The sequence below is a fragment of the Thermobia domestica genome, chromosome 10 (genome assembly GCF_964235325.1).
Source record: "Thermobia domestica chromosome 10, izTheDome1.hap1.1, whole genome shotgun sequence".
Classification (NCBI taxonomy): domain Eukaryota; kingdom Metazoa; phylum Arthropoda; class Insecta; order Zygentoma; family Lepismatidae; genus Thermobia; species Thermobia domestica.
In genome coordinates, this window is record NC_137463.1 from 196,970,294 (window position 1) to 196,984,409 (window position 14,116).

Below are 14,116 nucleotides of genomic sequence, written 5' to 3' on the forward strand. Positions count from 1 at the left end.
CCCGACTGACCCCACCCGAATGACCCGACCCGACAACCCGACCCGAGCTGACCCGACCCGACAACCCGACCCGAATAACCCGATCCGAGCTGACCGTACTGACCCGACCCGACCCGACAACCCGACCCGAGTAGCCTGACCCGACCCGAGTTGACCTGACCCGACCCGACCCGTTTGAGAGCACTAAATAGGATAACTGCCATGGCCAAATAAGACACTTGGTAATACGTGATCGACTGACTACTGTCAGAGGAAAAATGCAACAAATTACTTTCTGTCAACTATTTAAACGGGGTCCAATTTTGGCTTTACAATATTGCTTTTTGCTTGTTAACAATGTCTCGGTCACTTGGCAGTTTTAATCGGTAATGATGCACCACTTTCCGGATCGGGTTGGAGGAACGTAAGCGATCGTGAATATCTTTCTATAGTGAATTTTGTGGACCATGGATAACGCTTAATAATTTTGCTATACCATATGCTTAAGTATGTTCCATTTTGGGGTAGAGATTACTAAACGTATATAATTTTATCTATGTTAAATCAAGAAATCCTACTATTAGTAATGATAATTTGTTTAGAAACAAACACTTCTACGAAGTTATGCTGATATTTACACACAATTAATGTTTTTGATAGTTCTTGTATCATGAAATAAAACAAATATTCTCCAAGTGTATAATTTATTGTTTAGTAACTGGTACATATTGTAAACCGTTTTCAAGAAGAATTATGGTAGAAATTTACAATCTTTTGTATCAGTATTTATTTCTATAACAGAATTTATCCAATCTTTAAAAGCAGAGACACGTGTTGAGAATAACGTTGTATTATTTGTGTCAACATAAGTACAATTTTTGTCTGTAGTACTAGATATAATTCCAGTTAAATAAGTTTCTCCATCATCCTGACAAGCTAGCGGACCTCCAGAATCTCCCTATAACAAAACATAATTTAAGCAATATATTATAGTACATATACAAAATATAACATTACAGACTGTTCAGTAATATTCAAGTAAAAATTACTCAAAGCGTGAAGATACTGTGTTTAATATCTTAATATTTTGATGAATCTTTATTGATACTATCACTTGCATAAGAAGAATTATATGTAGTAAGACTACGTACTTCACTGTTAGAATTGTCTGTGTCGTTGTTCTAATACACGTTTCACCGTTAGAAAAACGAAAAGTATAGGCCTACTAAACACAAACTGCTACATTACAGAATATTTATTTATGCTTTTACACATAAAGCGCATAAATAAACTAACTGTTTCAACAGAATAAAAACTGTAAACATTGTTGACAATGAATGTCATGCTAGAAAGTCGTTTTACTTGATTTTACTTACGGAGACCAGGGAAGTTTACTAGAGCAATTCAACCATCTTCGTTCGACGCTACAAGGGAATGACTACAGTCTTACTGATATCAACATAGCCATAAAAAGGGCCGTTACCTCGCAACACAAAGTGATCGAAAAAGTTGAGAGTGAGGAACACCATTATATTGCCTTTCATCGGCCGCATCGCCGGCAAACTCAGCAGAATACTTTCTGCACATGGTATAAGAGTTATTCATAAGCCTCCAGCCAACATCGGATCATTACTTAAACCAGTGAAAGACACCTTCAATTGCGCACTCCTGATATGATGTGAATGTTGCATAAGACAGACTGTACGTATAGTAGAACGACTATGCAAAGAACACAAAAGCTACATAATTCTTCAGCAACCCGAACAGTCAGGCTAGCAGAGCATAGCCGAGAGATTGAACACAAAATTGATTTTGCGAATACCACCATAGTAGCTAAGTGTAGTAAATCTTTTTGGGACAGAACTATAAAGGAGGCCAGCAAAGAACAGTCTCAATAGAGACCATGGATTTCAACTCAACCCTATCTGGTTGGCGCTTTTCAGATTTAAAAAGCACATTCAACAAAGCCATTTCTCGCAGCAACAACAACAGAAAATCAGGAGCCAGCATCTCTCAGGCAATCAGAATGGAAGCATTTGTCTCAGCCAATCACAAAACCCCCTTCATAGTCACCATATGTCCACGCCTATATCTCCGATCTTTTCATTACAATCCATGAAGATGAATGCAATGTCTGCATTTGAAATGTCGGATGTTAATACATTCATCTGGCTGATAGCCTGAGAGGACTTACTAAAAATTCCCTATAATTTTCATTGTTAGAGAGGGAAATCTTTTAGTATTTAGTCTTTTCCTTACTGTGTACCACAAATGTTATATTTGTAAAAATTTAGGTTTTCATGTCTATAGAAAGTACCTTATAGTTTTAAACCAAGTGACGTGATTATCAATGATTTTCCACTATATCGTAATTTTTCTTTTCGAGGAGAAAGTTTCCAATTCTCGGATTTTTCCCTTTTTGGATTATTAGTCTTTCATTTTTCAAACATTGTCATTTTTCTTGACTACAGAAAGCATCTCGTAGTCTCTGACATGATTAATTGACGTAACTATGTAAAATAGGAGAAATTTCTAGTTTCCGGATTTTTTCCTGAACTTGTATCACAAATCCTCATATGTGCCAAATCTCAAATTTCCTTGTCAACTGAAAAGACCCAATAGGTTTTGCACTAAATTATGTAAATTTGGGCCTTGTCCCCATAGTTCTCCTCCTTGAAATGGGAAATTTCCAGTTCTGGAAATGTGTTACTTTATTTGTGCAGCCAATCCTACTTTTGCTTCAAATTTTAAGTTTGCATGTTTAGTACAAGGTCCCCTGTATGATTTCAATCAAGTGACATAGTTTATGTAATGTGCCTTTTCTCCTGCTCGCTTGGATTCCTCTTTTCGATATCTGGGTAGTATTCTTAGTAATGACATGAAGTGCGAACGTGAAATAAAAACAAGAATAGGAATTGTGAAAGAAGCCTTTAGGAGGAAGAAAAGTCTGTTTTGTGGGATCTTGAATAAAGATTCGAGAAAAAAGACTCGTAAAATGCTTCGTGTGGTGTTTTGTACTGTATGGGATAGAAAAGTGGACATTACGTAAAACTGATAAAAATAGACTGGAAGCCTTCGAAATGTGGGTGTAGAGAAGAATGGAAAGAAGTAGTTGGGTCGAGCAGAAAACGAATGAGAGAGTGAGAGAGTGTTAGAAATGACGGTGGGAGAAAAGAACACTTTTAGATATTATTAAGGAGAGGAAGAAAAACTGGTTGGGACATTGTCTAAGAAGAAATTGTATCATGAGGAACGTTCTAGAGGGTATGTTGGCGGGAATGGGAGGGAGGGGCGGAAGGAGACTACAATTAATGGATTATATAAAAACAGAAAGATCATACGCGAAGACCAGGAGATTAGCGGAGGACCGTGGTGCTTGGAAGCTTCTCAGCTGCGGCAAGTGACCTGCCAATAACGGCAGGATACCTATGATGATGACTTTTATCAGAATGGAAATTTTGGATGTTCGAAAAATCAACTGATGTATTATTGGTCTTCTTTCTTTATTTTTTTCTTGGGCGGAGAAGTCAGTATGATATAACTTCATCGCTTTTTACTTTCAATTGGAAGCATCGTCGAAAACTTAGTGATGCTACGATACGTTTGATGTTTCATAATTATGTTTTCGTTATTTTATTTTATATTGAATAGATAAGATGAAGTGCTGGGGCAAACATAACAGTATTTCAGATTTTCTAATTCTTGAATAAACTGGAAAAGAAGGTTGACCATTCCTGTACCATTCAATGTAATGACACATACCAACAACGGACATCTGTAAAATTAAATGACTTAAATTCTCTTTTGTGATTCAATCACAACCCATTGCTGTTAATAATTCTATTTCACCGGAAGTGGCACTTACATTATGTTCGCCCGAACCCTTCATTTATATATAGGTTTGTGATATTCTTGTTATTGATTTAGGTTTAATGAAAATTTCAGCAGTGAGGCTGTATGATACATGAAATTACAGCTTAGCATTGGATCCTAATTATATAAGCTCCAAACGGAAGCCAAACCTTACATTTTGCTTAAGGTAACAGTACAGCTACGGAGGAGTTTGTTTAGTCTTATGTTATACTTGAAGGCAATCGGATAATATACATATCTGTTAGGGAAGTAAGGTGGCAAGTGACACAATTGCACAGGACAGAAATTGTCTAGGGCCGACCGGACTGTATGCTATATTATAATTTAAATAATGTTTTTTAATAAGATCGATGCAGAAGTTTCGTGAAGAACTTTGACACTTTGAGTAGTATTGTTTATTACGTTTGAATGTGAATAGTACTGAATATTATAGTAATAATACTGTGTACTTAACTAAATATGAAAATAGACATGGTATTTTCTTCTCCATATTTCGTAAATATAGTTGTGTTTGTAAATTTCGTAACTACTTTTTTTTACAGTCCACAAACTATTACTGCAATTCACAACAGAAGATAGTACAAAAATATACACAAATACAAAATCCATAATTGTATACTGCATTGAAAAGGAAACATTTCAATAATTTTTCTTCAAGAACTTAAGCCTAAAAGTCATAACACGAACTGTATGCTGAATATTTCCGACAATAGCTGTATGAATTGCGCCCATTTAATACTACTACGTACAACATGTAGTTTTGCGATAAAATTAAACAGTACACAAGTAAAATAATGCATATGTACATGTTGTAGTTTGTGTACTGTGAGTAATTACTTACTTCTACGTCTTTTCTCAAAATGACAATTCATGGCCACTGGTCATTTCTTGGCGCTATCTGCAAGTCTACAATTTCATAATATTGCCTCTGCTGTTCATGTGCATTGGTAGCGGTTGTATTGGGAACGTAGTTGATGCAACTTTTACGCTCCTTGTTTCATTTTACTCTGCCTCTAATTGTTACGTCTTATGAATGATTATCCGATTCAGAGTGTTTTGGTATCCTGTACAAGCGTTTCCTCGGATTTACTGCTTTTAGTTTGCTATTTTTGGGTTTAGAAATCTCTGTAACTTTCTTCAGAAGGTAGCTGATCTCTTGGCACGGACATTTGCGAGAAGTAGTAGCGAGATATCTCCATGGATCTTCATCATCCTGGTATCTTTGGAGTCACTGACACTACAATGGCTACTCTGTTTCGAGTTGTTAAGCTGTCTAAAATGATATGCTGCTTCGTGTTGGCCTATATGTGGATAGAAAGATGGGATATGATACATACGCTTCTTAGTATCCATTAGAAAGGAGGTATTAGCAGAACGTTAAGGAGTGCTTTGAAGCGCTTAAGGTAACAGCCAGGAGTAGGCTGTTTAGGTCAGCTGATGATCCATGGTGACTCCCATGTATTTTACTTCTGGGGTGATGTTCAGTGGACTGTCTTTCATTGCGAATCTAAAAGTGGTCTTCCTGTTATACCCCTCGAAGTCCAGCACTATTGTTTTTGTTGCGTTGAATTTTATTTGTTAGTCCTTTGGTTAATTGTTCAGTAGTTGGATCTGAAGTTGAATGTAGCCAGGCACATACCTGCTATTTGAATGACTAGCAAAAATAATAGTATCATCGTAGCAGTCATGGTATCTAGGGTGGCGGAAATATTAGCTGTGCACATCGCAGAAAGGAGTGTTGAGCTGTAGGACCTTTGATGCACTTATGGATTTTCTGGTTTTGCTGTAGTGACGTGCCTTGGAAAAGCTCCTAGTAATTATCTTATTTCTAGGTAGAATCCGATAATTTGTGTGTTAGGTAATGTGGGAAATCCTGGGCAAGAAACATGTGAATGAGTCCCTCATGTTATGTCTTGTCAAATACGTTCTCAATGTCCAAGGAGTGTGCCAACTTGTATCATTTCCCATTTAACCTGGCGTTATTGTTTCTACTACTTTGAACAATTCGTGTTTTCCAGTGTTCCCCGGTCGACGGAAAGCACAGGGTAGTGTTTGAATGGGTCACTGGGGTTCATGCCAGTATTACTGTAGAAACACTATGTAAATTTTTACTTCCCAACTTTGATATATTAGAAAGCTAATTGGAAAGGTATAATTTGTTGAGGACTAACTTTCCTCTACAGAAATTCAATTTTGTAGCTCAATGTGTAGTTATAGTGGAGAGTTTTCCACCTAACATCACTATACATAATATTCAAAATCCTCCGGTTTATGAAGAGTTCCTTCACTTGTTTCTACATCTCAATGAAAATTTCCCTATCCATGAAAATTCCTTTCACTTGTTTCTACAGAGCAATAAAACTTTCCGATTCACAAAAATTGTTTTATTTTTGCGTCAAAATGATGCAAACTTTCCGACTCATAAATCGTTCTTCAATGTTTCCATACAGGACAGAATTTTTCGATTCATGTAAAATTGTTTCACTTGTTTCTACATTGTACTGAAAATGGTCTGAGCCATGAAAATTTTCAGATTCTTTAAATGATCTTTCACTTTTTTAACATTTCTATATCTTAATTCAATCAATTTTATGATTACTGAGGAGTTGTTACCTGAGTACGCATTTTTTATAACGGAAAATTTTCTAGAAAAATATAACGGAAAATTTTCCGAAATGGAAAACTTTCCGCGGAAAACTTTCTACCTTGCATCAATAGACAGGATGTTGACATGTGATGAGAAGTTGGTAAGGCACTAAGCTCCACGACGCCGTCATCATTGGTTAGCATCCCATGAACCGGTTCAAAAATAGCTGAAACCAGCACTATACTAGAAGAGGGTCCTCCTGTGCGTTTGGTGGACTGCTCGCGACATCATACACCAGGAGCTCCTACTGTCTCGTCAGAGCATCAATGCAACTTTGTACTGTCGCAGTTGAGCCGTGCTCAAGAAACACTCAAAACTCTGGAGCCAGCACTTCTAAATCACAAAGGGGTCCTCCTATTACAGGACAACGCTAAATCCCACGTTTCTAGAATGATCCGTGACATCATTCTGCGCCTTGGATAGAAAACAATATTTCATCCGCCGTACTCTCCGGACATTGCACCGTCCGATTATTACCCGTTCCATACCTTGGACAATCACCTGAGAATATACCAATTCAAATCCTTAGTAGCGGTACAAAATGCACTTGGTACCTTCTTCGGCCCACTAAGTTCTACCGCGATGGAATCCATTTGCTTATAGAACGTTGGCAGTCCGTCAATGTTGAGGTTGACTATTTTTGATCTTCCTGGTAACTCTTAGCTGATCTATCGATGTAAGGTGGGTGAAAAATCGACAGAACTTCCTTGGTTACCTTTACGCTGATATATAAATATATGACTACAATTTTTAACGAAGGTAGTCTCCCAATTGCTACTAATATGTTTGTTTCTAATTGAAATGATTCACAAAATCACATACCGCACAGAAAGCTGTATTCAATCTTTCAGAAGTAGCAGTCAGTATAAAAGGAGTAAGAAGATTTCCTTCGGGTGATTCCCACTGATAATCTTCTTCTAATTTTATATTAGTCGTGTGTAAGTGGTTGGTCTTCGTTTGGTTCTTTATATAGCCTAAACCAGTGAGTGTACATGAACCTAAAAATAAAACTCAGTGACAAACATCTAACATACAAAATCAAATGCTATATATATATATATATATATATATATATATATATATATATATATATATATATATATATATATATATATATATATATATATCTTAACTAAAATTAAATGAGCTGGTTGTATTTTTAATGACAATGAAGCTACATTTACCCTATACGACATATTAGCCTAATTTTCGGAGAATTTTTGCGTAGGAACCAGAAGAGAAAGTTTAATCCTGGTTTCCATTGTCGCCTTTGGGAATATTTACTTGTACACCACGAGCACAGTTTTGCTCTCAGTGCTGGATATTTGCTAGCTCTGTCATGTTCAAGAATTGTCGATATTGCGTTTGCATGTCTTGAATGGAGTTAAAACACTACCATAAGAGCTAATTCTAATTTAAGGTAGAGGCAAAGATCTGAAGACACTAGGGTGAGCGAGTAGGGTAGTTGAATGACAAGTTTTAAACAAAACAAATTTCGTTGCAATTGAACTCATGTTAAGTTCATCCACTAGAATATATCTTGTATCAGGCTCCGACTTTATAACGAATTCATAAATTGTCTGCCTCCTATTTTAAGGATCGCTTTTCGTAATTTAGTGATCATTTCTAGAGTTTTGTATCATGACAATCGACCCGAATATTGGTCATTTCCCACAGACTCTCAGCGACACACGAAACGCCTGAACGCCTGAACAACTGAAATGTTCTTGCTCGACTCAAAGCTTTCTCCTAAAGCAAACTGTATATATACAGTATATCAGTTGCAGGTTTTTTCAGCTTAAAACGGAACTTGTCTTTGCACTAGTTATTTCGAAATTCACAGATACCACAGAACTTGGTGTATAGTACGCGACAGAACATAACCAATTTTTTCCTCAAAGGTCAAGATCTAAGGGTTTACTTGTCCCTACCATAAATCGTTCATTGTAAGTACGTTTCTTCGTTGCCGCTCCAACCCAGGTAGAACTGTATAAAGCTCTCAGTATGGCTAACCCCATTACGGTTATCATAGTAGCATCGTACAACGTTTGTTCCGTCTGGCATCTGTAGCTTTTACAGCGTGATTGAAGAACGTATATTTCGGTAGCTAGGCTTTGCAATCAGCCCACATCATGTGACAATATATGAAAGCTAATTCATTCTACTTTGTTCAGCTTAAAACACAAATTACTTTGATGTTAATTATGTCAGAAGTATGTAAATGTTTTCGAATAGAGCAAATCTTCCTTACTCCCGATCCAAGCCTTTGCATTATGTTTTTTCCATAAATGACGTAAAGACAATGCTCTAAATAGAAGAGGGGGAGTATGCGGGGTATACTTTCATAGATCTAAGAGCACTGCATAAAGGAATAGCAACACAGTTTAAAAACCGAGATCTTTTTATCTCGAATATTTTCAGTGCGTAACTGATGCTTGTTGTATTGCGACATTGGGCAGGCACAGCCCCTCATGGCCCGTAGCTCCAGGGAGTCAGTTTACTACTTATCTATATTTCCTAGCTAATTTTCTCACTATTTCAATATGCATAATTATTATTTTATTACCAACGTCCTAGCCACACTCGAATATTACTCCCCATGAGATCAGCAAAGTCAAGCAGTCCTAGGTCTGGTCAGAGGAAATATAGGTGTGACTATTCGTACTTATCAGACGGTGTTGGCGCTGCGGCGTCCACCCAGCGTCGTGAGGACAATTGGAAGCTACTTGAAAGAAAAAAGTAGCGAACTGCAGTCCAGAAAGCAAGCATTAATAATGAGGGTAGCCGATTCACTGACAACACAGCACCCCACAGGAATGAGTGCCGTAAGTCCAGATCTTCTAAGAGCTGTTGCGCCAGGAATTTAGTTATCATTAAGCCTATTATTATTGCTAATAATAATAATAATAGTAACAGGCTTAATCAAGATACCGCCTGTTCGCTTGCTCTGCTCGTAAGTACATTATTTCTAACTTTATGGTATAGTTAAACAGGCCAATAATTGATCAGTTTCTTTCTAATGTGATTCATCACGTTACTGGGTGATACAAACTGGACAAACTACAAATTAGGATACTACACAGGAAATTAATAATGATAGCTTTATTACTCAGATATTAACCTGCATACATTAATGAATATGAGGATTTAGGTATTTAATAGAATGCTTTCTAATAACTTTTTTTTAAAGGAAAAGACGTTTAAATTGTCATTATTGACAGATGGCCTGTCGAATAATAATAATAATAATAATAATAATAATAATAATAATAATAATAATAATAATAATAATAATAATAATAATGCTATTTATAAAAGACTAACATTAGTACAACACGCTAACTCCTAATAGTAAGTCACATTCATGCTCATTGCACTAATATAGTGGAATAATTTAGATTTGAGCATTTATATTTATGTATCCGCAAGTTCGTTGGTCGGCTAACTAAAAAAAAAAGAAAAAAGAAAAAAGAAAGAAAGAAAAAAGTGAATGCAAACAATTAGAGCTCTTAAGTATGATTTTAACATATAATTAGTGCTTGAACTTTTCAGGTAAATAGTACCCTCCCCATTTTCCATTGCGTTTGGTTTACTCGATCCTTAGACCTGATAAACCCGTTTGACCCGTGTTTCGCCTGTTTGGACCGTTTGACCCGGTAGACTCGTTTTGAGTTCGTATATGATAATTAGAACAATTTGTGTTACCATAATAAAGTGAAACAACACATTATTTACAATCATGACAAACTAAGCTTGTTTTCATAAAAACAGGGTTATTAGGCCAACCCTATTCATACGGTTCAATCGGGCAAATCCGATTCATACGGGTAAAAATACAATATCAGTCCGACGGGCGGTCCAGGATAGATTCTACTGTATTTTCCGAGCATTGCCGAAATTGCACAGTAACCCGAAACGGCTCGGAAAAAAACGATCATATTATTATTATTATTATTATTATTATTATTATTATTATTATTATTATTATTATTATTATTATTATTATTATTATTATTATTATATTAAAAGGAGAGAAAATTATTTGTTGAATACCTGTACGCATTTATTCCTATTTTAACGGTTATTCTTGTTTTATTTACCTGCTTATTGGTTTGCAACACTCAGAAAGAATAGTTCGAGACTTCATTGTTTACCCTGGCGAAAGGGAGAGCGGCGAAGCTTTTATAATACCGGCAACATCCAACTGGTTGACAAACCGCACGTGGCCGCTAAAAACCATATGACAGTTTCACTGCTGATAAGACAAGTTGGTTTAGCTTTGAAACCCACTATAATAAAGTCTGAAACTCGTGTACTCACAACAGTGCTATTTGACAGAACGCCAGTTGAAATACACAGCAAGAGAACATATATATATATATACCGTCCCCTTTAACCTACCCGGCATAGGCGTGGGACGTAAAACTCAAAGATATCATATATATATATATATATATATATATATATATATATATATATATATATATATATATATATATATATATATATATACAGGGTGGTCGTGCATGAATGTCGGAAAATTCGGGAGATGAATCTACAGGTAAAAACAAGCAAAAAATGTCATATGAACATCGGGTGAATGCGGCTTCGTTTGGACGCTAGAGGCGTCTGAAATGTCACCTTCCGAGGCGGTAATTTGCAATATCTCAAGAACGGAGAGAAATACGAATGTCGGGTCAAAACATATCAAAGGAAACCCGATCCGAAGAATCCAATTATGCATAATTAATGGCGAAACAGTGGCGGCGCTAGAGGGGGGCACAAAGAAAGTGAATGAAACATGGAGAAAAGTGAACAATTTACAATGAAAAATTGTAGGAGGGGATGTTACTTGGAACATACAACAACAAATGTTAATGAACAAAGGCAACAACGACTAGTCTGTAGGGACATTATGTGAGGCGGATTGTAGGAATACAGTATCTTTCTACTGGTGAGAAATAGGAATGTCAGGTCAAAAGATATCAAAGGAAATCCCATCTGAAGAATCCAATTATGTATAAATGATGGCGAAACAGTGGCGGCGCCAGGGGGAGCACAAAGAAAGTGAATGAAACGCGGAGAAAGTTGAAATTGGTGAAAAACACAACTATTTGAAAGCAATCAGGAAACAAGGAATACAACTCTAGGTGTACTGTATGATGCATGTCCGATGACAGAGGGCGTATAGCTACAGTAGGTGGAACAAGGGGGCGTGCAGAGCGTCGCGTAGTAGAGTTAGTTATAGGATTAGTGAAAGCGTGGGTAACGAGAGCGTTCGCATCGAAGGTGCAGAAGACGGCGCACAGTTCATTCGTACTGAATGGGGCAATGACAGTAACAGCACAAGCGTTTTAGTGCTAAACTCTACAGGCAGGGCTGGTGATCCATGTGTATGTGAATGTGGTTTACTTTGTGTCGTGTGAAACAGTGTTGATGTTGACAAGCGCGGGACAGACAAGTGCTATGTGTAATGCACCACAATGAATAGGGTAATATACACTAACGCCGAAATAGCAGATATGCATTTGATGTACGGCTTAGCGGAAGGTAATGCAGAAGAAGCACGTAGGTTATATGCGGAACGCTACCCAGATCGACAAATTCCAGCACCGGGGATGTTTATTCGTATTCATCAGCGATTGCGGGACACTGGGTCATTCCTTCCCAACACAGACATTCCGAGACGACGACGCGTTCTTACACCCCCACTGGAAGAGAGGGTACTCCGACATGTGACCCGGAACCCGAGTATTAGTACCCGACGAATAGCAAGGCAGGAACACGTTTCGCATCAAGTCGTGCTAAGCATCTTGCCTAATAATAATCTCAGACCATACCACGTACAACGAACGCATGCGTTATACGATGGTGACTATGAAACCCGACGACGTTTCTGTCGTTGGTTATACCGCCACTGCCGTGTATCACCAGCCTTTCTAACACAGGTATTGTTCTCGGATGAGGCATTATTCACACGGGATGGCATCACAAATTTCCACAATGACCATCGATGGGCACTCAACAACCCGCATGCAATTGTAGAGACGAAGCACAACAGCGTTTCCAATTGCATATGTGGGCTGGTATTATTGGCGACAACGTTGTGGGACCACACTTCTTACCACAGCGATTGAACGCAATATCGTATCTCCAGTTTCTGACTCAGAACCTACCTATTCTGCTTGAAGATGTGCCACTGAGGACACGACAGTCTATGGTTTATGCATGATGGCGCCCCTGCCCACTCATGCCACACCATTCGTGCATATCTGAACAAAACATTTCCACGCAGGTGGATAGGTCGTGGTGGAAGACAAGCATGGCCCCCACGTTCACCCGACCTGAATCCCCTAGATTTTTTCTGTGGGGTTACGTGAAGAGTCTCTGTATACACGGCCCCTGCATGATGTTGAAGATCTTCGCCAGCGTGTATGTGCTGCATTTGCCACATTACGGCAAACGCCAGCGATATTGGCACCAGTCAGAGAATCCTTACGCGATCGTGTAACTGACTGTCTCGAAGAACAAGGAGGACATATTGAACAGCTGCTATAGAATGGCATTATGTTGACCATGGTAACTACAATACCTCTTGTTTTTACAGTACACTGGGTCTCATCTTCCATACGTGCTTTTTACGATCTGCACGTTTCATCACTAAGAGTGTTTAACAGTTTCTTTGCAGCTCCCATACGCCGCCACTATTCCGCAGTACGTGTGCATAATTGGATTCTTCGGATGGGATTTCCTTTGATATCTTTTGACCCGACATTCCTATTTCTCACCAGTAGAAAGATACTGTATTCCTACAATTCGCCTCCCATAATGTCCCTACAGACTAGTCGTTGTTGCCTTTGTTCATTAACATTTGTTGTTGTATGTTCCAAGTAACATCCCCTCCTACAATTTTTCATTGTAAATTGTTCACTTTTCTCCATGTTTCATTCACTTTCTTTGTGCCCCCCTCTAGCGCCGCCACTGTTTCGCCATTACTTATGCATAATTGGATTCTTCGGATCGGGTTTCCTTTGATATGTTTTGACCCGACATTCTTATTTCTCTCCGTTCTTGAGATATTGCAAATTACCGCCTCGGAAGGTGACATTTCAGACGCCTCTAGCGTCCAAAAGAAGCCGCATTCACCCAATGTTCATATGACATTTTTTGCTTGTTTTTACCTGTAGATTCATCTCCCGAATTTTCAGACATTCATGCACGACCACCCTGTATATATATGGAAGCGTACTTTGCTGCTTTCAGCGAAATATTAAAGTTCTCATATTTCTTTATGCACTAACTTAGCATGAAATTCTAGTTGGTATTGAATATTCTATCGCATTTTGAGTTAATTCTGAAAATATAACCCATAGCTTAATGAATTAAAATATAAATTTAGAACATTAGATACTTATTTATTTTGGATGTAACATTTATAAAGGTAATAAGTTAAATTATATATCTTGCTCATGTAACTTTTAAAACCCATTTAACACATTGTTTCTTAATTGTGCATACTAAACTAAATACAAAGTGTACACACGAACACACTTTCAAGTTTTTGCGGAACATAAAAGAGGTCTTTGAAATAATCAATATTAAAATATACCGTATATT

At 37.6% G+C, this 14,116-nt stretch overlaps 1 protein-coding gene across 1 annotated transcript in view; it reads right to left on the reverse strand.

The window, feature by feature from the left end:
* Positions 1 to 730: 730 nt before the first annotated feature.
* The window catches only part of LOC145661726 (chymotrypsin-like elastase family member 2A), a 62,750-nt gene continuing 49,364 nt past the window's right edge, over positions 731 to 14,116 (reverse strand). The window contains exons 7-8 of the mRNA XM_081727060.1: positions 7,322 to 7,497; positions 731 to 937 (exon numbers count right to left, since the gene is read on the reverse strand). Of these exons, the coding sequence (XP_081583186.1) occupies positions 731 to 937; positions 7,322 to 7,497 (383 nt within the window). The remainder of the gene's footprint in view (positions 938 to 7,321; positions 7,498 to 14,116) is intronic.